At 36.4% G+C, this 26,191-nt stretch overlaps 4 protein-coding genes across 8 annotated transcripts; 1 reads left to right on the forward strand and 3 right to left on the reverse strand.

The window, feature by feature from the left end:
• Window positions 1-238: 238 nt before the first annotated feature.
• LOC127259472 (histone-lysine N-methyltransferase ATX5) lies at window positions 239-7,010 on the reverse strand. Its single transcript, XM_051286831.1, has 23 exons — window positions 5,648-7,010; window positions 5,508-5,563; window positions 5,180-5,390; window positions 4,957-5,082; window positions 4,780-4,848; window positions 4,603-4,671; window positions 4,396-4,487; window positions 4,214-4,306; window positions 3,972-4,107; window positions 3,710-3,815; window positions 3,483-3,582; window positions 3,106-3,230; window positions 2,850-2,995; window positions 2,641-2,745; window positions 2,489-2,553; window positions 2,198-2,405; window positions 2,021-2,110; window positions 1,887-1,943; window positions 1,704-1,793; window positions 1,534-1,620; window positions 1,328-1,402; window positions 1,001-1,101; window positions 239-880 (listed from the first exon to the last, which is right to left on the reverse strand). Exons 1-23 carry the CDS (start codon window positions 6,479-6,481, stop codon window positions 790-792), a joined length of 3,132 nt encoding a protein of 1,043 aa, XP_051142788.1. The 5' UTR covers window positions 6,482-7,010; the 3' UTR covers window positions 239-789.
• Window positions 7,011-12,256: 5,246 nt separating this feature from the next.
• Window positions 12,257-15,402, forward strand: LOC127260041 (probable pectinesterase/pectinesterase inhibitor 34). Its single transcript, XM_051287684.1, has 4 exons — window positions 12,257-12,740; window positions 12,848-13,390; window positions 13,479-13,615; window positions 14,517-15,402. Exons 1-4 carry the CDS (start codon window positions 12,304-12,306, stop codon window positions 15,212-15,214), a joined length of 1,815 nt encoding a protein of 604 aa, XP_051143641.1. The 5' UTR covers window positions 12,257-12,303; the 3' UTR covers window positions 15,215-15,402.
• A 735-nt stretch (window positions 15,403-16,137) lies between these two features.
• LOC127259728 (uncharacterized) lies at window positions 16,138-20,475 on the reverse strand. The gene is made up of 6 exons (XM_051287281.1): window positions 20,195-20,475; window positions 19,225-19,704; window positions 18,667-18,858; window positions 18,193-18,222; window positions 16,973-18,079; window positions 16,138-16,885 (listed from the first exon to the last, which is right to left on the reverse strand). The coding sequence occupies exons 2-6, from the start codon at window positions 19,642-19,644 to the stop codon at window positions 16,334-16,336; spliced, it is 2,301 nt and encodes a 766-aa protein (XP_051143238.1). The 5' UTR covers window positions 19,645-19,704; window positions 20,195-20,475; the 3' UTR covers window positions 16,138-16,333.
• A 678-nt stretch (window positions 20,476-21,153) lies between these two features.
• On the reverse strand, window positions 21,154-24,114 carry LOC127260191 (calcineurin B-like protein 4). 5 transcript variants are annotated; one of them, XM_051287898.1, is made up of 10 exons: window positions 24,028-24,069; window positions 23,808-23,877; window positions 22,699-22,825; window positions 22,454-22,536; window positions 22,283-22,342; window positions 22,074-22,182; window positions 21,950-22,002; window positions 21,773-21,853; window positions 21,497-21,609; window positions 21,154-21,416 (listed from the first exon to the last, which is right to left on the reverse strand). In XM_051287898.1, the coding sequence occupies exons 3-10, from the start codon at window positions 22,775-22,777 to the stop codon at window positions 21,353-21,355; spliced, it is 642 nt and encodes a 213-aa protein (XP_051143855.1). In that variant the 5' UTR covers window positions 22,778-22,825; window positions 23,808-23,877; window positions 24,028-24,069; the 3' UTR covers window positions 21,154-21,352. The 5 variants fall into 5 exon arrangements, with proteins under 5 accessions (XP_051143855.1, XP_051143854.1, XP_051143853.1 ...); XM_051287895.1 differs by having other exon boundaries at window positions 21,155-21,416; window positions 23,818-23,877; window positions 24,028-24,114; XM_051287897.1 differs by lacking the exon at window positions 23,808-23,877 and having other exon boundaries at window positions 23,930-24,041.
• Between the last annotated feature and the right edge of the window lie 2,077 nt (window positions 24,115-26,191).

Below are 26,191 nucleotides of genomic sequence, written 5' to 3' on the forward strand. Positions count from 1 at the left end.
GTGCTGCTTAGGTGGAAGTCATCTTATATTCTTGTCTTCTTTTCTTGCCTTTAAATATCTCCCTCATTTATCATCTAGCGTATCTTTTCTTTACTGACAACACATATTTTAAAAGTTGACCAAAATCGAAGAGAAGACGACGACGTTCAAAGGTGGGTCTGTTTGTTGGTTTGTTAAAATTGTTATATTAAATATTCATTTTTAATTACTATATATAATTTAAAATATTATTTCAACTTAAATTTTTTCTCTTCAATAACTCAAATCCAATTTCAATACAGCCTTTTAAAAATCTCCAGTCAATCAAACCTCTTTTTTCGTAATCTCATGGCATGAGCAATATTGAGTTTACTTGGGGCGTGATCAATGAACAGATTCTTCTAGATCCAAAAGAGAGCCTGATTCTGTTTACTGTACATTTTTCTAAACACTATTTATCAACAAAAGTGGAAAAATAAATAAATAAATCACATCAAATACCAATTTTATCGTATAAATACTCAACTCACAGACTACTACTTACTACTATTATTATTACTATTGTGTATATGTGGTTCAATGTTTTTATCATTTATACAAAAAGATGCCCCTCTCCTCCCTTTCCTCTTCCTAGATTGTAAAATTTCTCAACTTCTAGAAACTCGATATATGGCCACTAATCCATCCCATCCTACTTCTACATCATCATCCTCCCATACTCACAAAATTTTGTGTTCCTTCAACACAAGAATAAATATTAGATATCAAGTTTTGCCAACTAACCGGTGAGATCTCCATCTCCAAGGAAAACTAGTTCATGAATTTCCTGCAATTTGGAGCTTTACATAGGCAAGGAACCTTGAATTCCTCAGCTTCATCAGGATCAAACAAGTAGTCGTACCTGCCAGTCACCAACCGCAAGGTACACAAATTATTTACCAGTATATAGTAGTCGCATACCGTAATTGATACAAATAACCTAAAGTTGGGAACGAGAAAGCAATTCAGAGAGTATGCGTACGTTAATTCATCGCCAGCAGCTACATTTGTCTTCGCAATAAGAACGATCCGGCTCTCGTCATCGCCTACGCTCATGATCCTTGCGTAGCAGTTGGGCATGCACTGAAAAATATATGTTGTAGATTAGTGGTAGTGAGGTGAGGAAGAGCGTCGTGTCAGACTGAAGAAATTATTGAGATATTATATTATAGTAAGCACTCCGATCTGTATTTTGCCTTTCCTCCTACATATTCTAATCTAATTGTGCTGTAAGGATTAAGGATTTTGATTCTAAGAGCAGAACAACTTTCAGGAATAAAAGCAGACGAATCGAAACAGCAGCACTTACTGAATGGTTTATCAACCGAGCAATATTTCCTGCATCTGTAGCATCCACCACAACTTCTTCGCTGATTTTGAATAGCTGAAAAGAGAAATTCCAGAGGTTTACTGGTTATGGTTGAATTTAGGGTTTTGTCCAGGGAAGAGAAGAATATAAAGCTCAACATCAAATATGGAGGAGAGAACGAACAAACAAACGAACTCAGAACTCACATAGCAATCTTTGCCCTCTGCACGATAACGCCCCTCTCTAAGATCCGCAACACTGCGTCGAACCTGTTCGCCGCGATATTCGACAACCTGACCACAGAAAACAGATCGTTGCAGAATGGAATGAATGCGTCTGCAACAAATGTTGACCAGTGATTAATCAGATGAAATACCATTTCTCCTTCGGAGATGTTCCTACGCGCAAACAATCCCCATCTGTGTATCGCCGATCTGCCAAAGCACACTTTGTCCATTTCTGTTTTCTGGACTCATAGTCAATAGATACATCAATAAGGTCAGAAGAGTTTCAGTTCTGCCAATACAGGTAAACGAACAGTTACACAATTACCACATACCTGTAAATGTTGAAGCCGTTCTCTGAAGGTGGAGAACGTCTTCATCTTCTCGATTTTCTGTTACAGATCCGAGAATGAATAATCACACGGTTTTCACAATCTCTAATACATATAGCAAAGGAAAGGAGGTTTACTCTGTTAGCGTTCATGCTCTCTATCGCACTCATCGGATGAGTCCGAGGCCCCATGATTCGGTGGATGACAGCTTCTTTACTCGTCCGCCACTGGTGGATAAGAAAACAAACAAATCTAAATTCGAATTTTCATAAGATACCGAGACTGAAGACGACTATCAACCTCCATTAACAGACCTTGTTGTTTGCTCTTTTGAAGACTCGGCAAGCGGCTGCTGAGAGCGGATCAACCTCGCTGGTATCTTCCTCAGGAGGTTCCTCAAGTTTCAACCTACTGGTCGAAATCATCCTCGCGCCAGTGTGCCTTTTGTTTTGGAGCATGCTTTTAGCGGAGAAAGTTCCCTTGGGAGTCTCCACAATAAGAACCGTATCAGGATTCGGTGTCCTGCATAGAATCACCAAAAAAATGCGACGATAAACAGCAAATCGAACAAATCCAAACAAAACAAACACAGAACTAGCACGCACCTGTGGTAAGCACAATAAGAAACCATTTTCGTGATTTGTTTGCCGTTCTTCTCCAGGCAGTGCAACTGCAAAATGTCGATTTGCAATTAGGCACATGAATGAAGACAGTTAGTTAAATCAGATTCTCCAAGTACCAATTCTGTTCATCTCACCTCCATACGATAACCTGCTCTCGATGCACACATCGCATGGTAATACGTGGAGCACTTGCAACACTGCGTGCAGGAGCCGTGAATTTGCTTACAAACTACACAAATCTGAAATACAAAAAATCAGAGAAGCATCCGTGGATAAGAAGAACTGGAAAAGACATAGTCAGAAATAAGTAATGGCGGGTGAAGCAACATTCATTAATCATTACCTTCACAAAAGAGCTCGTCGGAATTCTCAGTATTCCAAGGGCAGGTTCCATTTTCTCATCACTTGCAAAAGAAACATCAGGTTGAAACCAAGCACAAGTAACATGAACCCATAATGGTGGAACTTCCGTCGGCTTTAGAGCTCCCCCTACATATATTCAACACAAGTAAAAAAATTTCATCATTCAACCAAGAAAAAAACACACGTCAAATTAAGTAGAAGATTGTTTGGTGTAAAATTGTGGGGAAAGATCCAACCTTTAACAGGGCAGAGGCAACACTCCCGTTCGATATCAGGTGTCTCGCAGGCTCGACAGACCCATGAAGTAAAATCACGAACATTTCTCGTGCCATAGCATTCTTGATGAACAGCAATTTGACATCTGAAGAGCAAGAAGGAAAAATCAACCCTATATCGAAAGAATCTGGAATAGCTTGAAAGCCAACATTGAGAACCAACACAAGATCATAATGACAAATTGATTTATACACAACAATTCACCACTAAGATAGACCATCGAAACAACCTTAATTGCAAAATTTCGACAGTAATAAAGAAGCTTATGCTAAAAGTCTGAAATGGTATAATTTTTATACTCAGTTTCGGTAGCAATACAGAACATATTTTGAAATACCTAATGCAGATTATAATTTTGTTGAAGTCCCAATCTTCAACCCATCTACAAACTGCACATCTCTCTGTTGTCCACTTGGCAGGAACAGGTTCATAATGTTCTACCACATAAATTATATTGTGAACATAAATAATTAAGAACTAGCAAAGTGAACTTGTTATTCATGCAAGAGCAGACATGGTCAGTTAATCGTCGTAAAAAACTTAATGATGGGGCTGGGAAGATACCTTGTAGGAAGGTAAGCAGCTTCTGCTTCCGCACTCGGATAGACGGACGCTTGACTGGTTTAGCAGGAACAAGACTACGTTCATGATACTCGGCCATTTGTAGCATCTGTCGAGTCACAAACATATGTTCCGGATGAGTTGCGAGAAAAGCGATCAAGTATGTATCATGCATCATCAAACACTCGAATTCTGAAAGTAGAACTAAAAAAGTCGAAGATGTGAAGCTAGATGATGGGAATAAGTAAATTGAATATGGACATACCCATTGCTCAAGCGGCGTCATGGAACCCTTCACCTTGACACTCGATTTCCAGTTTTTAGTCTTCGAACCCGTGTGCCGCTCCCATTCACTGAGCGCCAGCTTTTTCATGCCACAAGATCCACACTTGCAAACAACTCTGCAACATGAAAAGGCATTCGTTATTTTCTTTTTTAGCCTACAATTGAGAATTGCAAAACATACATATTGATTCGCTTGAAAATTTTAATATATATATATCTTACAAATGAAGGCTAGGAAAATAAATTCCCTCCACACCGGAGCAGACAACGGAGACCTTGTCAGGCAAAGAATTTTTACTACTCTGCCTGTTGTTTCTGCATCAAGATAATCTTGCTTGTTAATATAAAACCAACAAAATAAGTTGGCGTGAACATTTTCCAAAGAATCAGGGAGCAGGGCTTACTTAGATTTAAGCTGTAAGTTTTCTGTATCAGATAGCTCAAAATTAAACCTAGCCTTGCATTCGGGACAGTAATAGTCACTTGTTTCGAGATCCTAGAATCAAGAAGCAAGGTATTTCCAAAATTGTTAATTTAAGGCCAATACAGATAAACAGGGCAGATATTCATTGAGAAAGATCCAATTTATACGATGGGAAATAAAAGATTACCTTGAAATTGCATTTTGAGAATTTGTCACACTCGGCATGAACCCACACTTTACAACCTTTACACCGCACCTGTTGTTAAGGAATAGAAGACATCCAGACGATATAACGACCATGTATCAAGAGGACATTACAAAAAACAGAGATATACACCAAAACAGAATTAATTACAAATAATACCCAAGTTCCGATGTCAGATTGATTCCGGATCTTTTTGCAAATGCCACAATAGTGCTTCATCTTCTTTAACTGAGAAATATTTAAGGCAGCTAAAATAAAAATGAGGAAAGTGTCGAGAAGGATGGCATATGAGGTGACTTAACAGCATTGCACGGCAAAAACAAGCGACATACATACCCTGGCACAAGAAGCACATAAGCGGTTGGTTCCAGCAGCCGAATGGCTCGATTTCCTCGAGAAGTTAGGAGCAACACACACACCACAGGCATCACAGGTTTCTGACTCGTTCTTCATATTTACAACCTGCTCGGAAATAAGAGAGTTTTTCAATTGGTAAACAATATTTAACAATGGTAACAGCCCCATCATTACTATTCTCCCTAACAAATTGTGAACTTACCGGTGAAACCGAATTGCAATTTTGCACCTGATCCGAATCAGAGGTCCCGACTCCCCTAGTCAGAGATTGGAGATACTCCGAATTCCCAGCTGCTGCATTGATCTCAAACAACAGCATTTCATTGAAACCATTTTCTGCAAGAAAAGCTTCCTCTATCGCCGAGCGGAGATCACTCGGTTTTTTATCGTTCAATTCAGTCTGCCCCTGAAACCTACAACACATTGACTCATAACTTCAAGCTAACAGTTTGTAGGGCAAAGAAAGCAACTATAACTATAAATAAATCCATATATATATATATATATATGCGCGTACACACACACACTACCTGTCTACATAATCTACGAAAGGAAAGATCATCCCGCTCTTAATCCACGCATAGTCCTGTTTCATGAAATTAAGCTTTTCATTACAACAGCAGACAAACTAACAAACAGAACAGAAAAAAGACACTAATTCAAAATGTACCCTTTGTGTCCCATTTCCAGAATAGCCAAAGAACATCACACAAACAGCGCCAGCAACACGAAAGTTGTAAACCTGCTGGGGAACTTGCGATTCTTGATTGAGCACAATCGCAGGCCAAGCAGGGCAATTCTTCCCAGAAATCGCCCAAACTGTGTCGCCCTCGGCAAAATCCTTCGCCCTGTGCAATCGATCGACGCTACTTATTGCTACGCAGCACTCGTCTGGCTCCTCCTCAGTATCCTCCAATTGCTCCTGAAGTGCAGCCGATGAATTTCTGAGCTCTGCTATCTCCTCCTCCGATAATGGAGAAAACTTACGGCATTGGAAGCTATTCTTCTTTCCAGTGGTCAAATCGCCGCGGATTTTTAAGGATTTGGAGCTGAATTTGCTGTTATCCTTCTTTTCGAACGGTACGTAATCTGTGTCCTGACCAGAGTTTCTTACTGTGTTCTTACCAGTGCTAATGCTCCCCTCTTTCTTCCAATTGTCGAGCACCGAATCGTTGAAGCGTGACGGCAATAAGCGAACCCTACCGCGCGAAGTTCTCACCGGCGGCGGCGGTGACTCTTCCTTCGATTCTTCCTTTAATTTCAACGGTGTAGCGCCACCGCCCTTCCCCTCGCTAACTTCCTCGGTGATTTTTTCAATTCCATATCCATTGAATGGAATTATGCCGGCGGCAACCTTGCCGAGGAGGTCCAGACGATAATAGCCATCGGCTCTGCGTTTTTTCCGGCTGGAGGAAGACGACTCGTCGTCGTCACCCGCCGAGTCGGCGCCGCGGCACCGTTTCATAATCGGCATTACCGTTTTCAAGCTCTTCTTTATTATCATGTCCCTCCGAAGGAACACCCAAATCGACCAAACTCAAAACCCTAATCAGAATTGCAGAGCTCCTCCAATGGCATCCGAAAGCCGCACGCAGAGGCAATAGCAGATACAGTCCCCTCTACAATCAACCGAAGCTCGAAATTCGTCCGAGAAATTCACGGTTCCGGGCGTCAAATTGGAAAGTACGATTAGAATTGGAATAGGGATCTCTGTTTTTCTTCAACTGCTCCGCGCGCCGATGAGAGAGAAAGAGAGGGGACTAGAATTTTTATATGGCGCATATATACATACATACATATACACACACATACATGCCCTAAAGAAGTGTAGCTAGAATTAATTTATCAATAATCTATTTTACCTCTCGAGGGAGCTGCAAATTTTTTTGAAGCTAAAATTCTTGTACGCAATCGAATATAGATACAGGCCCGTGTATGTATAGGCGGAGAAGGTCCATATGATGAGTGTGAAATGCAGTTTAAATTTTCACATTAGATAAATTTTTAAATTTTGTGATTTTTTCGTTGCAGAGGCAGCTAGAAGAAGAGTGTATTTGTGTGCGTGTATATATACAAACATACATACATATATATATGTTATATTTGTATCAGGAATGTGAAAAAACCATGAAGGACCAAAAAAAATTGCAATTTCAGTAAATTGGGTGTTGGGGTGGAGATGAGGTGGAGTTCAAAAGTCTGAATTTTTTGCAATTAAAATTGACCGCCGGCATGGAAATTTGGAGTTTCCGGGGAATTTTCCGGCGTGGGAATATATCGTGCATGTCGCCGGCCGGAGGTCTTTCTATATTCCGGCCAGGGGTTTACGATGAGGAGAGCACTATATATATACATATATTATATTATATTATATTATAATAATATACACATATATTGTTGTATCTAAGATAAAATGAACGAACTGACCTCCTAGGGTTAGCAGGAGCATAAAATTGGAGGTGACCGCCGCCGGCGAAGGAGTGGCGGCGGCGGTAGGTATGGCTAAATATATTAATAAATAAATGATTAGATATTTTTCTAGTTGTAACTACGATGAAATCCAAGAATTGGGGTTTTTCGATCATACCTAAATTCAATTATAGAATTAAATTCATAATATATCGGTAGAAAATCAGCCTAACATGTATGGCAAATAGCAATAATAGAAATCCAGGGACAGTGATAAGAAGAATCCTGGACAAGCCCAAATTTTATTACAGCTTCTTTAATGGTATTTTGAAGAGACATTATATAGACCACTTCACTTATTACCAATTATTTTAGAGCTGTAGGACGACTATGCCTAACAAATATGATATAGCTAATGTGTATATATATATATATTTTTGTAACATTGAAATCCCAACCTCAGTTGTTACCTCAATGGTTGCAGAGAGTCTGAGTTTGAAAACAACAGCAGACCTAAAAGTGGGATCTTTTTGGGCATGACTGTGGTTGTCTTCTTGTTCGCAGTTTCTGGACCGTTGTTACCCAGCTGTCTGTATTTCTCTGTGGTGGTGATTTAATGAATCCATGATATTTGGTATTTAATTTAATTTAATTTGTTTGTAGGAAGAAAGGGTAAAATTGGAAAGATAATTTATTATATACATGCTCAGTTGCTCACCATAGCTTGAATGGAGATACAGACATAGGCCGGCCTCGGTTACTCCCAGAACGACGTCGTTAATGCTCTGCAATAAAAATGTATTACTAATAAGCAAGAAGAAGAAGAAGGAGACGATAATGGCTGCCGCTGCTTTGTTATTTATTACCACATTCATGGCGTTTTTGACAAGCTTGACTTCGTTGAAAATGAAATCAAGAATCCGGTGGGCGAATCGCTTGGTCGCCGGCGCCGGCGATTCTCTGAGCGGAGAATCATTGTCCAGACGAAGACAAGGAGTTCCTCAGACCAGAGAAACGCCGTCGCCGGCGAATCTCTAAGTGGAGAATCATTGTCCAGACGAAGACAAGAAGTTCCTCAGACCAGAGAAACGCCGTCGCCGACGGAGTGGTGGATCTTGAAGCCGGCGGCTGAGGTTCTAACATTGAGAATGTGGAGCTCCCGGAGCGCCGTGTCCATGGGAGCCCTCGACATGGCCGAGACGTAGTCCTGCAAATAACAGAATTTTAGGACATGAAAGGAGTAACTTATAACAATATTTTACTTTATTTTTTAATTTGATGATGTGGAATTTGAACTTGTTCTTTCTTTTAACAAAATATATAATTACTTGTCCGAGGTGTAGGGGTTGGATTTGTGACCGTGAGGTCGTGATTTCAAACTCCGATATTTCAGGTCACCTGCCACACATGGTTCAGTGTAGTATGATTTTTTCGTCGGGCTTAATTTGTAAGATATTAGGTTCGGAGCCAAAAATTTACCCAATGCGCACTCTCGGATAGCGACTACGGTTTCCACGTCATAAAAATAAAAAAAAATGTATAATTATTTTTATACATAAATGATCAAATGATAATATATACCACTATGAGGCTAAAATTCAAGGACAGCATTAAAATGGATTATTATACGACATACATTAGATATGAGAGCTTGATTCATTAATTATTAGTAATTTTTTTGTTAAATGCGTAATCTTTAATTTACTCACCCACTTTATTGGGCTTTTTTTGGGCCTAAATCACGCCATCATTGTGGACTTAGTGAAAGTTCCCACATTGGGCTAAACACCAGCCACGATAATAATTATTTGTTCACTTGGGCAATCCACAATATATATATATACATATTTTTTTAAAAAAAAATGATGAATTAGATCAAACAATTAGGATTAATTCAAATAATAACTCAGAGGCCCACAAATAAAATACTGCAAGTTATTCCTTCCGTTTCAATACATTTGTTATTATTTTTATTACTGAATATTCTTGATATTTTTAACTTTTTTTCATCTATGTCCAAAATTTTATCTTTTTCTTAATAATATAAATAATTACTTGAAATAAACAAAAAAAAAAATCAAAAGCCATTAGAACCAGCAAATTTATTGAAAAGGAGAGTATTTAATTATTATTATTATAAAAATAAAAATGAAAACAATAATGTATAGATAATTAAACATCCTAAAATGAGGAGGAGCACATCCAATTGTATTGTTTGGGAGTTGGGACCACATGCATGTCTGAGACTGAGACTGAGACTGAGCAGATAAATACAAACAGCATAGGCCACAATGCACATGAAAGAATGGAGAAAATGCAAATGCAAATGCAAATGCAAATTAATTTCATTATCCCTTTTCGGTATTGTTGACTATGTTGTCTATATTATTGTTATCATTATTATTAATCAAATTTACACACATTTTTAAATTTCAAAATAATAATAATAATAATATTTAATTTAATTTATTGAATTAAAATAAGTATTAAATATTAATAATATTTTTAAATAATTATTTATATATATATATATGAATAGTAAGAAAATAAATTGGAAAACATACGTGACCAGAGTTGCAGTAATTGGTTTGAGAAGGGACAAGAAATTATTGATGCATGGCCCAAAAGTTAGTACTGAGAAGAGATAGGACACGCTAACAACTTAAAACAGTGTAAAGACGACTTTGTTGAAATGCTACAAAATATTATACTAATATGAGATTGTTGATGTTGGGAATCTCGTTTGCGAATATACGATTAATGACTACGTTTTTTTATAATTTTGAACTTTTAGATGAGACGATCATTCAACATTCGACATAGTATCAGTGTCTGGTACGGCTTTGTTTTCTTAAAAATATTAATATACTACACACATTCATTATTTTTATATTTCTTATAAAATTCTCTATATTTTCCATAATTATTATTTTTTTTTCCAATATTGTCACAAAACAAACACACCCATTATTGTCATTATTATTACTCTCTCCGTCTTACATACCATGTCCACGTTGTCGTTTCTGTCTGTTCTACATTTCATGTCACTTTTTTTTAAAAAAAATGATTACATACTTTAACAGTATAGCAGACTGATACGTGGGACGAAGGTACTATTAAATTAAAAGAGAAATATTACATGTACATCAGAGAGAGAAAGTCAAAGTAGCTATAATGAAATCTGGTGTGGTGGTGGTGTCTCCCATCTCATCCAATTCAGCACATGCAATCATTAATAACATCTATTTATATATATATGAATTATTTGATTGTTGGTTGAATGTCTTAAAAAGATTTATTTAACACACCACCTGATATGATACCTGACGACATATGTGTATGTTATCTGCCAGCAGAAATTAGAATGATCTACTAGTTATATGTAGTAGAAAAAATTAAGGGTATGTTTGGTATATCATAAAACTTTTATTATTCTCAAAAAAAAAAAAAAACATCTAAGTTAATTGTATATTGTGTATTAAGTGTTTATTTCATTAATTATTCAGTGAATAAGATGAATCATATGACATGTTATGTTCCACAAATACTTGTCCACAGTGGAGAATTATTAACGAAGCACCTCGACTTATATATATATATAGTGGCAGACTAAGGTGCAGGCCATCCTCGCCACCCCAACCCCGCTTTTACCCTATACTTTTACCCTATTTTATTAATTTTTTAATTTTTTAAAAAATAATATATATATATATAATCTATAGAAAATATTTAAAATAAATAAAAAAGTAATAAAAATATTAAAGTGTTGATTTTTTTTAATAAAAAAGTGTTAGTTTTTCTTTTTTCAAAATATAATATATCAAATATAATTACTTTATAGGGTATAAATAGAATTAAATTAAAATACGTATTTTCAATTTATATAATTATATATTTATGCTATATTGATATATATGTATTTTATATTTAAACAATTACTATATATATACTAAATATTTATGATATACGCGGAGTATATGGACTGTTACGCGCTAAATAATCAATATCATATAATAATAATAATAATAATATGCTGTCGGTGGCGCGGAGTATATATACAGTTGGGGGTCCAATGAATTTTCTTTCTTTCTTTCATTTTCTCTGCACAACTGTTTTAATTCCCAATTCCAATACCCCACCAAATTCAAATATATAATAAAATAAAAATAATTCATCAGAGGGTGGGAATGAATGACAATAATAAATAAATTAGACAGAAGTGTATATATGATGTATCAAATCGCGATCACTGATCACATAAATACAGACGCACATGTTGCCTATTTTAGTTATACTTATATTAAATGTTGCAATATCCATACAGATCATCATCACCTATTTGGAATTGCCATGAAACGTAACCCAACCTAATTAATTAACGTAAATAATAATAATAATAATAATAATAATAATAATAATATATAGTTCTGTGCATGGAGTTTACTACAGAACTACGTCCTGCAGTATGCATGCATGCAGATCATCGTCAGCTGTGTGTACTGTCAGCATGGGTGAATATTTGATTTGATTTTCTACTGTTGGGACTTTAATTATTTCCCAATATATATTTCACTTTCCACTCAATCATTGGACATATATATAGCCAATACCTCTCCATTGCCCACTATTTTTAATTGCACCCAAATATCATGGCTCAATCTAAACAGAAAATTAAATTCGGAAAAAACATCACATTAATATTAAATATTTAATATTTAATACGATCTTTTTTATAAAAAAATAAATTAATATAAATTGATAGTTTACTGTACTAACCTACAGCCCTACACTACTATAAGGAGCGGGTGGAATCCAGCTCATCGCCATTGACGTTGACGTCACACCTGCACGCTTCATATATCTATCGATCTTCGTCTTCCCCACACTCTCACTCATTCTGCACTTTACCTTCCTCAAATGGAGTACGGCAGGCTCGAAAAACCGGAATCCGCCGCCGCAACACGGAGCCTCACCGTCGACGACTACAACTACAACAACCGCGCTCCAAATCGCTTCAAGCTCAACTTCATTCTGTTCCTCGCTACCACGCTCCTCGTCGCCTCCGCCGTCTCCGCCGCGCTCGTTTTTTTCTCACGAAATCGAGTGGATGATTCCGGCGCCGGCGCCGGCGGAAGAGTGCACGCTCACCGTCCTTCGCAGGCGATTTCCCGAGCATGCGGCAGAACGAGGTACCAGAGCCTCTGTTTTAATTCGCTCCTGAACTTTCCCGGGGGCGCCGCCGCCTCCGACAAGGACCTCGTCCACATCTCCGTCAATGTCACTCTGCAGAAATTCGGTCAGGCGCTCTACTCCGTCTCCGAGATTTCTAATCTAAATATGGATCCGCACGTCAGGTCTGTAAATTCAAATTCAAATTCAAATTCAAATTCAAATTCAAATTCACATTGAATTTTAAATTGAAATCGATCGATCGAGTGATTCTTCTCCGGCGATTTCTCAGGTCGGCGTACGAGGACTGTTTGGAGCTTCTCGACGATTCCGTGTCTCTCCTGGCGCGGTCGCTCAGCTCCGTCGGCGGCGGCGGCGGTGGTGGTTCGCCGCAGGACGTGTTAACCTGGCTCAGCGCCTCCTTGACGAACCAGGACACGTGCACCGAAGGCTTCGATCAAGTAAACGGTTACGTGAAGAATCAACTCTCCAATCGATTGAAGGATCTCTCGGAGCTCGTGAGCAATTGTCTCGCGATATACGCCGCCGCCGCCGGGGACAAGGATTTCGCCGGAGTTCCGATACAAAATCGCCGGCGCCGATTGCTGAGCAGCGACGGCAAAGGCAAAGCCGAACAAAATTTCAACCGCCACCAGTTTCCGACGTGGTTAAATCGCAGAGAGAGAATGCTGCTGGATGCGCCAGTTTCCGCCATTAAAGCCGACGTGATCGTCTCCAAGGACGGCAACGGAACGGTCAAAACCATAGCCGAGGCCATTAAAAAGGCGCCGCAGTACAGCAGCCGGAGATTCATCATTTACGTGAAGGCAGGAAAGTGAGTTGAAATGACAATTATGCCCCCCCTCCATTAAATAATTTTGATCACACGGAATGAAATGGTAACTCCATTAATGTGGTGTCAGGTATGAAGAGAGTATTCTCAAAGTGGGGAGGAAGAAGACGAACGTGATGTTCATCGGGGACGGAAAGGGCAAAACCGTCATTACGGGTGGCAAAAGCATCCAGGATAATATAACCACCTTCCGCACAGCTACTTTCGGTAAAAATAAAAATTTTCTTTACCATTTCACTTTTACAGTTTTACTCTTTCCATTTAACTCGCAATTAGTTATATGCGTCGTGTACTCTAACCTTAGTATTACCCTTCTAGGAGCAGCATATATAATTCGTAAATGCGTAATGCTGCGATCAACATGACGTAAGAAAGAGAAATTTAGTTAGGGAATTCCTGAATGTAACATGAGGAAAAAGTAGTTTAGCTTTCATGAGTGCATTTTGTCATGTTGCCTTTTGGACAGATATATAAATACTTAGGAAAAAGCTTGAAATTCATGTGATGGATCATTCCATCCATCCCCCACCATTGGACCAATTCAATTTCAACTTCTGTGGTTTTAAGTAAAAGCAGCATGCCATGTAGCTGGTGGGGTGGGGTGGGTGGTGACCGGACCTGCCAAAATGAATTGAGTTTTGTTTAGTTTAGTATTGGACTATGGTTTCCTTTACCAAAATTTATTAAATATGCTCAGTAAAGGATGATATGGATGTGTGAGTATACATTCGTGACCGAAAATTATAAATTTATATTTCAATGTTTTGTCTGCCATTAATATTACTTATCTTATCAAATCTAATTTAAGATATTAAGTTCGATAAAAAATTTATCCAGAGTGGCTCCAAGTTATCAGAATCCTAAAAAAATCATTAAATAGTGGATTATGAGTTGACTTATATGTGCTTTGATTTGGATTTTTAATATTTTTCATTATTATTTTTATATCAAATTCTCAATAAATTTATATTATTATTATTCTAACAAAACACCGTATCAAACATCTTCCTCAGACCCAAAGCAAACAACCCTTACTTGTAGCTTACTTTGATCATCATCATTAATTAATCAATCATTTACTGTTATTTCATGTGTCGTAAAACCGCAGCTGCAACTGGCGCCGGATTCATTGCAAGGGACATGACATTCGAGAACTATGCCGGCCCGGGGCGGCACCAGGCGGTGGCCCTCCGCGTCGGCGCCGACCACGCTGTGATCTACCGGTGCAACGTGATCGGTTACCAGGACACGCTCTACGCGCACTCACAGCGCCAATTCTACCGCGAGTGCGACATCTACGGCACCGTCGACTTCATGTTCGGCAACGCGGCCGCCGTGTTCCAAAACTGCACGATCCACGCCCGCAAGCCGATGCCCTATCAGAAGAACACAATCACGGCCCAAAACCGAAAGGACCCGAATCAGAACACCGGCATGTCGATCCACGCTTGCCGGATCGTCGCCGAGTCCGATCTCCAAATCACCAAGTCGGCCTACCCGACCTTCCTCGGCCGGCCGTGGAAGCTCTTCTCTCGGGTCGTCTACATGCAGTCGTACATCGGCGACCACGTCCACCCGAGGGGGTGGCTCGAGTGGAACGCCACGTTTGCATTGGACTCGTTGTATTACGGCGAGTATATGAACTATGGCCCCGGGGGGGCCATAGGCCAGCGCGTCAAGTGGCCCGGGTATCGGGTGATCACTTCGCCGGAGGAGGCCGGAAAGTTCACCGTGGCGCAGTTTATATATGGCTCGTCGTGGCTGCCCTCGACCGGTGTTGCGTTCTTGGCCGGCTTATCGACCTAAATCGAACCGAATCGAATCGAATCGACTCAAATTTAATTGAAATGGGTTGTCCAAAAAAAATATTGTATTAATGATTGGATGGATAGGAAGTACATGAAATTTGAGTATAGTGAATAATTTGATGTGTTGTATCATATATATTTATATATATATATATGGTATGAATAGTAAATGTATATTTGATTTGATTTTTTTTATTATTATTTAAATAGTAATTTTTATGCTAAGCAATATAATATCTTTTCTATATAAAAATACGATAGCTATATGATAAAAAGATTGAAATCAACTATTAAGTAACAAATTTTAAATTTAGGTAAATTCGCTACAAGATGTGATCACTTACCGTTAAATCTGAATAGAAGAAAAATTGACACAATATAATAATGGATAAAAGTGATCACAAAGATATTCTGTTCTTCAAAAAAGAATTTACTTAATAAATAAATAAATAAATAATTGACGTAGATGATTATGATAGTGTAGTGTGGGCACAATCTTAATGCTACAAATTTGGTGTCGGTTGGCTTTGCATATTTATGACAATCAATGCTTAGAACAACCTATTATTAATTATGTGATATATCCACATCCACATGATAATACTAATAATAGGCTAGCAATTTTGACAATATATATATATAATTAAACTATCATCATGTTCACTAGAAGAGCTGGAGAAATTAATATTAATAAATAGAACATTAGTCAATTAGTGTCAACGTCATAATTAAAGTGTCATATAAAATCCAATGAACTAGGGAATAGGGAAGAGACCTTGTTCACAAATTATTAACACCTTAATTCATTCATTCATATATAAATATATACATAGTCGGAATCAGAACCCCATATAGGAAATGACTAATTTTTCAAAATTTTAAAACAAAATAGTTTATTTATACATATAAAAAATATATATATATTGGGCATTTTTCATGTACTCATATAGTAGAAAAAAAGACAAGGAAGAGCAGAGCAGAGTAATTTGAAGAGAAATTAAACAGTTGAGTTCAAAGTAGGCACAGAATTATTCATCTTTCTTCCAAATTGAAAGACAAAATTTGTTCTAACTTACTTCAACAAGAACAAGCAGCAGCTGCAGCAGCCTTTTTCCGACTACAAACTCCGGTCGATGAAATCCGTGATCCGGCGTTCCATGTACATTCGATCCCAAAGCTTCCGGGGCATGTGCCGCTCGTCAGGGAATACCAAAAGCTCATATGGCCTACAAGTGGCGATCAGCGTGTTGATGAGCCTCGCCGTATGTCTGAAATGCACATTCTCGTCTATCATGCCGTGCACAAGCATGAGCTTCCCCGTCATTTTGTGTACGTGGTGCATCACCGAGCTCTGCAGATATCCCGACTGATTCTCCGAAGGCAACCCCATGTATTTTTCAGTGTAAAAAGTATCGTACCCATCCCACGACGTGACGGGCGCGCCCGACACCGCGCATTTGAACAAGTCGGGAAACTTTGCTAGTAACATCGCCGATAGGTATCCGCCGTAGCTCCATCCGTAAACTCCTACGTAACCGGGTTTCGCTAACCCCTGCTTGATCAGCCATTCCGCTCCGGTCCGCTGATCGTCGGCGTCTACCTCCCCGCATCGGTGCTTGATCGCGCCGGCGAACTTGAGTCCGCGTCTCGCAGTTCCTCGGTTATCCATCTACAAAAGAAATCGTTCAAATCAGCCATCGTAAACGTGAAATTGTTGGAAACGAAGATGTTCAAGCAGGGTATTAAACAAGCAAACCTTCCAAATTAATACGCCTTTACTTCTCAGATATAGTGCTCTCATGTCAACAGAGTTCATCCAAGAATCGCTGACTATTTGAATACCGGGTCCGCCGTACACATGAATCATCGTTTTGTATGGCGGCGGTCCGAACTTTTCTGCATCGGGTTTATACAGTGTGCCGTGCAACGTTGTTCCATCCTTCGCTTCCAACTGAACAACCTCCGGTGGCTCGAACAAGAGTTTCTTAAATCTAGGAAAGTGATCGAGCTTTTGCTCAAAAAGCGTTGTGATCAAGCTTCCATCGACCAAAGAATGAAGTGTAACTTTCGGGGGAGAACTCAAGCTATCATGGATGTCGACAAACCTCTGCAACTGGTGATCAAGCGCGACCAAATGCTTGCCTTTTCCGGTGGTTAACTTTACGGGATATTGGCCTGTATTCGTCTTCGGATATAAATCGACCATATAAAGATGAGATTCCAAAGGACTATCTAAAGTTCCGGTAAAATACACGGTCCCAGTAGCCTCGTTCACCCCAGCAACTTGCTCGACCATCCAATCGCCTTGCGTAAGTGTTGCCACACACGTGCCATCTAGATCGTGCAAATATAAATGCCTGAATCCTGTTTTTTCACTAGCCCAAATAAATCCTCCGGTCGATTTCTTGGGTAATCGATCTAAAGGGGTGAAGCAATCATGCAAGTTAATCCATGTTTCATTTTCTTCTTCCAATACGACTTCCATCTCCCCTGTTTTAATATCGAATTTGAGGATCTTCAGTTTAGTATGCTTTCGATTCAGAACCTGAGCTGTAAGAATGTTCCCGTGCATCCAATTAACTCTCGCCAAATATTCCTCATCGTTTGATTCTTCTCCTCCACAGTGTAGATCCATCCAAGTAATTCGTCCGTTAGTGGCAGATACAACTCCCAAGCGGACTTTTACATTTGAACCACCTGCAAAAGGATAAGGATGATGATCTTCTTGAGCATCTGAACCCACAGAATCTTTTCCTTGGTGCATGATCCGGAAGAGAGGTATCTCAGATGAATCGACCTCAGTAAAGGCAATGTATCTGCCGTCTAAGGACCACCAGTATCCATGTTTTCGATCCATTTCCTCCTACAACCAGCCAGAAAAGAACACATGAACATTCTTACAGCAAACACTGGGATCATTTCAATCTTATTGCAGTTTGAGTCGCAAAAAAGAAGCAAGCTTGAACAATAACTAACCTGTGCTATGAACTCTGCAAGTCCATGTGTCTGAAACAACAGCAAAAGAAATGATCACATTATGCACCACAGAACTCGATGATACTAACTGCATTAGATATAAATGAAGAACGACATGAAATAGACATTCTATGATTGCCTTCTAGTAAGTCAATTATAAACAATCTCGAAAAATAAGTCATTTTGCTTCTTGTGGGTAGTGAAAAATCATTGAAAACAAACAATCCTGTGTATATACATTTTCTGGGAAATCATTAAAACAATAAATGAATTCACGCCCAAGACCTCCTCATCATGCTCGGTCACTTCATTTATTTGCTTCCTTCACTTAACATACTTTGCAGTCGTTCATATTATCAAATCACCAAACAAAATTAAAGTCAAAACACTAGAGCTACTTTAAGGTCGATTCAATATGAAGGTAGTTGGCAACATGCAGTGTATAGCTGCAGGGCAAAAGAAAAACAATCTTACTATGGCATTCTCCTTGGCACCATCAGTTAACTGCTTTGACACATTAGTTACAAGGTTTAACACGTGAAGCTCGTTATCCTTCACATAAGCTAGCAAAGTGCCATCAGGAGAGACATGTGGATCTAAGATAGGAGAACCAGCCACGCTTGGGAGCTTAAGTTCCGGTTTACCTGCGCTGTCCTGAATATAGATCTGCCCATGTTTAGCAAGACCAGGTGAGTCCATGAGGCAGATAAAAGTAATTGCGAACCTTAATAAAAAGAAATGTAACTCTCAGAATATCAAAGACGAAAAAACAAGTTTAATTCAACAGAGTGGATGCCAGAGAGTGTTCCATAATTTTCTTTCTCATCATTCAAGAAGTATTTTGAATCATCTCTATGAATATTAATTCATATCCACAAATCATCAAAAAACTAATCACGATCCCACCCAATATACATTAAGTAAATCCTATACAGTGGGCATTAAAAGGTTATAAAGAGATAAATTAGAATGCCAAGAATTCATTACCCAAAAACACCTAAATATAAACAATATAAGGCGTTAAGAGCATACCCCAACTGGTAGAGGTATCATCATTTTTTTTTTCTTTAGACCTTTTCTCAACCATTCATAGCGTGTCACGCCTAAGCCACGCTCCCGTAACCTCTCCCTTCTCAACTTCTCTTCAGCCGATAAATTATTCTCGTCAAGACCACCATCAGGAGGGCTAAAGAACAGCTCATGCTTACCACTCTTGGGATTAAACACAAACAACTTTCTATTCAAAGTTTGATCAGGACTAAATAAATATGCTATCAAACTATCATCAAGGCTAAAACTAATCGCAGTCGGAGCTCCATAACCAGGCAATGGGTACTGCACTATCTCTTCCACAGAAAATGCATCACCCAGAGCATTTGCATTAGCTGACTCAGTTACAGGCATTCCGCACTCCAAACTCTTCCTCTTCCTACTCTTATTCCGCGTTTGCATCACAATATCAGCAATCCAAGATTCAGGAGTATTTAAATCAAGAGATACATGCTCAATAATCTGAAAAAGAAACAATATGAAAAGAACAAGCTGTATGTTAATCAAAGCTGGCATTTATAACTAACAATAAATGTTTTGCCACATTTGAATGAAGAACATTTCTCACATTTAAGAAAAACATTGCTGTGAAAATTTCCGTATACCTAGAAGGGTAGAACTATGAAAACACATAACAGTTGCAGGAGTTTTCAAACTAAAAAAGCCCTAATCAAAGAATTAGATAAATTTACAGCTTCTTCCAAACCTCTTCTTTTTTTTCCGCGACCCTCTTCCCCACTTTTACAGAAAGAGGAAAAATAAAAGTAGAACTTTTCACTCATCCAATCACAACAAATGCAGAATTCTTCAGGAAAAGTAACACGAATAAAATCAAATTTAAAAAGCTAACAAAAAGCAGCACAAACAATCACAAAATTCTGCGATCCAGCGACACGTTAAACAAATTAAATTACTTAGTAAAAACATTGAAAACGAGAGTTTGCAATCTGACCTGTCGTGTAGCCCTGATAGGGCACGAAGATAATTGAATTCCGATTCTAAATTCGGATTCGATTCCTTCCCTTGAACTAAAATTTCGGAAAGAGAACAAAAGAAGAAGTAAAAGCACGGCGCTGCTGTAGCTTTACGAGAAACTGCAGAAATATTTGACGCAGCCAACTCACTCGGAGAATGCGCTGAAGACGATAGTGGGTAGCTCCGCCCTCCTTTTGTCTCCTCGTCTTCTGTGGAAGAAACAACGAGGTGTTTTTGGATGCCGAGGCGCGTGGAAACAACGTCTTGAAGTGCGCGTGCGGTCGGATCTCTTAATCTGGCGTGGATGATTAATTAGGCATCAGGTTCAGGTTTTCCGTTTTATATAATTTCTGTAATTATTCATTATTTAAGTCCCCTAATTTAGGATGATAATAATCTCTAATAACAGAAAAACGTTTACTAAAAAGTAGAAATAATAATAATAATACATACTTCTAAAGAAGAGAGTATATATTAAAAAGTGTGTTTTTACAATTCTAAAGATATTATTTTTTATTAAAAATATTATATTATATTAAAATAATTTTTTTTATTTAAATTTGTTATATTAATATTTAAATAATATTCAAATTATTTTTTTTCAAACTCAATAAAAAAAAGAAGCACATCAAGATACTGCTTCTATAGTCGGTAAGAATGATCAAGATTATCCATCAAACAATCTTATCGAAGACTTCTTGATCTAGTTCGAGTGTTCTGATTTGCAAGCTATAGATAAACTTATGTTTATGATTTCGGGATTAGCTTTAAAAGTAAAAAATAAAAAAACTATATAAAATATTTTTACTTTTTTAGAATCAGGAATCAAAAGTCTGACAAAAGCTAATCTAAATTCTAAATAGAACTTCAATGCAATTTATAACATTACATGTAAATTCGCCCATAAACCAATATATTGCATAATATTAATAATGATTAATTGTATGAGGCGAATTTAAATTCGACTTTTCAAATTTAAACATAATAATAATAATAATAATAATAATAGCTAATTTACATCAATTCTCTCTTAACATTTAACAAATTACAAACAAACTAACCTCATAATAATAACTGTAATAGTGTGTAAGTAAAGTATGTACATATATTTGGACAAAAATAAAATTACTGTGTGTTATATTTGGAGGTCTTCGACTTGTGTGTGCACCACAAAGCTAGGAAATGCTACGGTCATCTCCCTGCATCAAACCATGTATGTAAGAACAATTAACTCAATAACAATGAAGAAGAAGAAGAATTGCAGAATTGACTAACAGACTTGAGATATGGAAGAGTCATGTTCTTCATCAGAGAAGGATTTTTCGACACGAATTCTTTCCACTCTTCCATGTCGATCTTTCCGTCTTTTTTGCTGTCCGCTTCCGAAAATGTCTGCAAATTCAACAAGAAGATAATTGTTGGTTAACTATATAAATATAATAACTAATGATGCGCATCCTTAAAGTTTAAGTTTATATATAAGATGATTATTTAACATGATATCGTAAGTAAATGGTGCGTATCTCGTTAAGAAGTTCTATAAGAGGTTCCTTACCTTGTCCACAATCATTTCGACAACATCCTCGGAGAGTTCCAGCTCAGATTCGTGTAATAGCGCCAACACCATTTCTTTCAACTGCGATTGATTGGATTGGAAAAGATCAGACGGATAAATGATAAAAAGAAGTTGAAGATTTTTTAAGGAGGGATTAGGCTGAAATGAGGATCTTGCCTCTTCCCACTCGATGTAGCCGGTGCCCCTCAGATCGTACAATCTGAACGCAACTGTCGAGAGCAAAGTTCAGTTAATAATCGAGAAAGAAGCAAAAGCTGGTTCATTGCACCGGTGTTCTTACAAGCGACTTTGTCTGCCGAAGGTGCATTGGGGTGAAACACGCCCAATGATCGAACGAATTCTCCAAACTCAATCACTCCGTTGCGCTTGTAGTCAAACACGTCGAATACCTAGAGACAAATTCAAATACAGATTCTGTCAAGAACAACCTTCGAAGAATGCAAAATCTTGCCACTATATGTATGAGTGTATGTATATATATATATATACCCTGTCTGCAAACAGATTTCTACAGTTTTGGTTCCGGAAGAGCGCAAACTGAAATTCTTCCTGTCGAGTTTGCAAAAACACTACCATTCAGCATCGATAAAATCCAAGCATTCCAACATCATTAATCAGCATAATCTAACATGGGAGTACTTAACAAGAACACACTACAACCTTGTGAATGAGGCCATCATCGATTATGGAGCTGCTTATTTTCTTATACAGTTCATACAAAGCCTCGACTTCACTCACTGTGACTGCAACACCACAACAATGCCGTAAATTTAAATTCGCCTCTAAATTTCAAAGCACGACACCAATGACTACATAAACATAATATAAAATCCATGAAACTAAACATACATAACCTTAATTTCATAAGCAATGAATATCAAATTAACTACGGAATGTTCGCTTACAGGGTGTCTCGGCAGCAAGAACAGAGGGCTCCTCGTAGCCGGGGGTATGCCTAGCAGGTTTAGTGTTGAGACAACCCATCAGAAGAAATTCATGCTAGTTGTTGTACTTGTTGTGATCACACACCACCTAAATTGGATCCATTGCAAAAACAGCTATGATCATTATCAGTTCTTACAAATTAGGGCACAAACAAGAATGAGCAACCAATGGCAGATCGATTTGTGTCTGAATTCACAATGTTAAGTAAGTAACACACAAGACAAGAGATGCATCACTAAATATAATTTATTATGTGTTTTGTGTGTTTAAATATAATTTATTATGTGGGTCTAATGTCAAATAGCAATGAGATAGAATGCATATGAGGAAATACTTAAGTGTTCGAAAAGATGTCTTTATTTCTATAAATACAAAGATTAATCTGGATTGGAAAAACAAAGATAAGACAAGACAATTCTATTGCACAACACATCCCCGCAGATTTTCCTGTCTTTCACTTTATTTCTTTTGTTCATCTATTTTTATATTATTATCTTAAATCAAGAATCAAATATTTGTATTATCACAATACACAATACAAATTTCATGTAACTGAGGCAAGTAGAATCGAAATATTGTATTCAAAAAATAAACTTTACACCGTACAAAGATGTGTCCGACCATATTTATTGAAAGACTTGTTTCTAGTATCCAGTACAAAAAAAACCTAATTTTGGATTTTATCAAACAAGCAGCACTACGCATTTCACATCCATGGCTTTCTTTCACCATCAACAAAAGGCAGGACAAATCTCTCATCTCAATCAACACAAGATCACACAAAAAAGTTACAAATGGAGTGCGTCGAAAAACACCATTATTGAAGAAGATTAAAGAAAAGCCCCAAAATATTCGTGAACTCTTTCTTTTTTTTTTTTTCCGAAAAAGCAGAATCGAGATAATGCTATCTGGTGCCAGTCACACTCAAATTCAAAATCCATTTCCATCAAATCATGCAGCCACTTAAAACACAGGAATCGAAAAGAGTCGATCTCGATTCTGGGCCCATTTAGAAACAAAACAAAATTGGAAAAAGGAAGTAAAAAGGAAATGGACCAAAGAGGCAAACCCTTCCTTACGGAATTCAATATTATTTCTTTTTCTTCCCCATTTCCATCGCCGAAGAAACCAAAGTCAAGCTGCGAAAAAGAAAAAAGTAATTGACTAACAGACAAGCGAAATCAAGCATACTCGTAATCCATTGCAGCACATAAACAGCGGTAGAGATTTGAGAAGAGGATTGGGGAAGAAGTGAGTCGATGAGGAGAGGTGAATGAATCCGTCCGTACCTGGAAAAGTCTTCTTCTGCTGCTGCTGGTGTTTTTGTAATTTGTTATGCACCCGGGAGCAGATTAATTATTTCCATATATAGATATATTTTCCTTAATTGGGTGTGTTTCTTATGAGATTTGGAAAATTTTGGTGTTTTTTTTTCTGATAATTTTGAAAAAAAAAAAAAAAAAGGGGGTTTGAATTTTATATTAAAATAATATATAATAAAATATTTTTTTTAGAAAAAAATATATATAATTTTTTTTAAAAAAATATTAAAGTTCAAATAGTAAAAATCGGAGTTTAAATGTATAAAGAAATACAAATAATATAGAATAAAAATATTTATAAAAAAAATATAAAATACTATATTTGTCCCAACATGTGTCATAGTGAAAGTGGGCATGAAAAATAAGAAATACTCCTATATTAAATTGAAAATTGGAATAAAGTATAATATAAATGACAAAATTATTTTTACTTTTTTTAAAGATTTTAAAAAATAAATTAGAGTAATAAAATATAAAATTAATTTTGTTGTAAAGTAAAATGGACAACATTTTTAAGATGGATGAAGTATTGTTTTGTGAAAAGCATAATTTAAAAATAGAAATTGGAATTTTGATGGTAAAAAAATATTTAGTGTGTTAACGCGTAGAATTTTGATTTTGATTTTACTATTAAAAAAATAAAAAATATCAAATTAAATAATTATTTTTTATTTATTATATTATACTAAAAATTAATTTTACATTCGAAATATTATGACAATACATATTTATATTATATCAAATAACTATTTTAATTTAAATTTTTATTATTCAAAATCAAAACTTAAAATAAAACTTTACGGGCACACACACCACCCACAGCCTTAAACTCAAATACAATCAATTTGAGCGCGTTTAATTGTGTGTGTTTTACAGTTTCTTCTATCTTTTGTCTTTTAATAATAATTATAATATAATGCTCCTCTGTACATTTTCTAATGTCCTATTTCATATTTACAATTATTTTTAGGTAATTAGAATTTTATTATAAAATGACAAATTTGTCATTAATCTTGTGTATATAAAATAAAAGAGTAAATAAAGTAAAGGTAAAAGAGTAAATTTTGTGTATAAAAATAGAAAGATGACAATAATTGTTGGACATTTCAAATAGGAAAGTAGGACGTTAGTTTTGGACGAAGGGAGTACTAAAATATACTTTCTTTTCCCATGCTATTCTTTTTTTAAGTATAAATGATGATTTTTTTATATTTTCAATAAATTTATCAATTTTAAACACATTAATTTCTAATATTTTATATGTAGATTTACTTAAAACTTCTTTTATTCATTAATAAATATTTTTATTTATCTTTAATTTTTTTATTTTTCAATAAAATTAATTTATAATAATATTTATTTGTATTATATAAAATTTTATTCTTTAAAAATTATATTCATATTATATATATTTTATTGAAATATAATGTTAAAAAATATTTAAACACATATTTTAAAATTTTTTAATAATTAAATAACTAATTATTGCTATCTACATAACTAAACTAATACTCCATCCGTTCAGCTACAAAGTATACATATTTCTATTTTGGGACGTCCAATTACAAAGTAACTATTTTATTAAATACCCAACTTTTTTCCACAAATACCCTTACTTTACATCACATCAATAATTTTATACAAAAAAATAAGAGCAAAAATATCATTATACTACTTTTACCTGCCCACTATAGTTAAAATACTATTATTTCTTAAACTCTACAACAAAAATAAATGTATACTTCTTGCTTAGACGGAGGGAGTACTGCCTAAATTCTCATGCAAAAGGCTTCAACTTTATCTAAAGGGAAAGAGTAGTATAAAATACATATAAATTAGTGTCCTCTGACCAAACAATTAACTTTGTCATTTAAATTTATGTATATTTTTGTTTCATATTTTTATTTTATTTTTTATTAAAAAAAATCCTTTTCATTACCTATTGTTACTTTAAAAATAAAAAATAAAAAATTAATATCCGGATAAATAAACATAAAATTTTTATGGTGAAAAAGTATGTGTTTTTTTTTTTTTTTTATACTTGACTTTAAAAATTAATTTTAAATTATAATCTTTTTTATAATGTAAGAACTCGTTGCCACTATTTTTCAAATTGCATTATGCGAACCAT

This window comes from Andrographis paniculata, unplaced genomic scaffold (genome assembly GCF_009805555.1).
Source record: "Andrographis paniculata isolate CXL003 unplaced genomic scaffold, ASM980555v1 Contig60END, whole genome shotgun sequence".
In the NCBI taxonomy this organism is placed as follows: Eukaryota; Viridiplantae; Streptophyta; class Magnoliopsida; order Lamiales; family Acanthaceae; genus Andrographis; species Andrographis paniculata.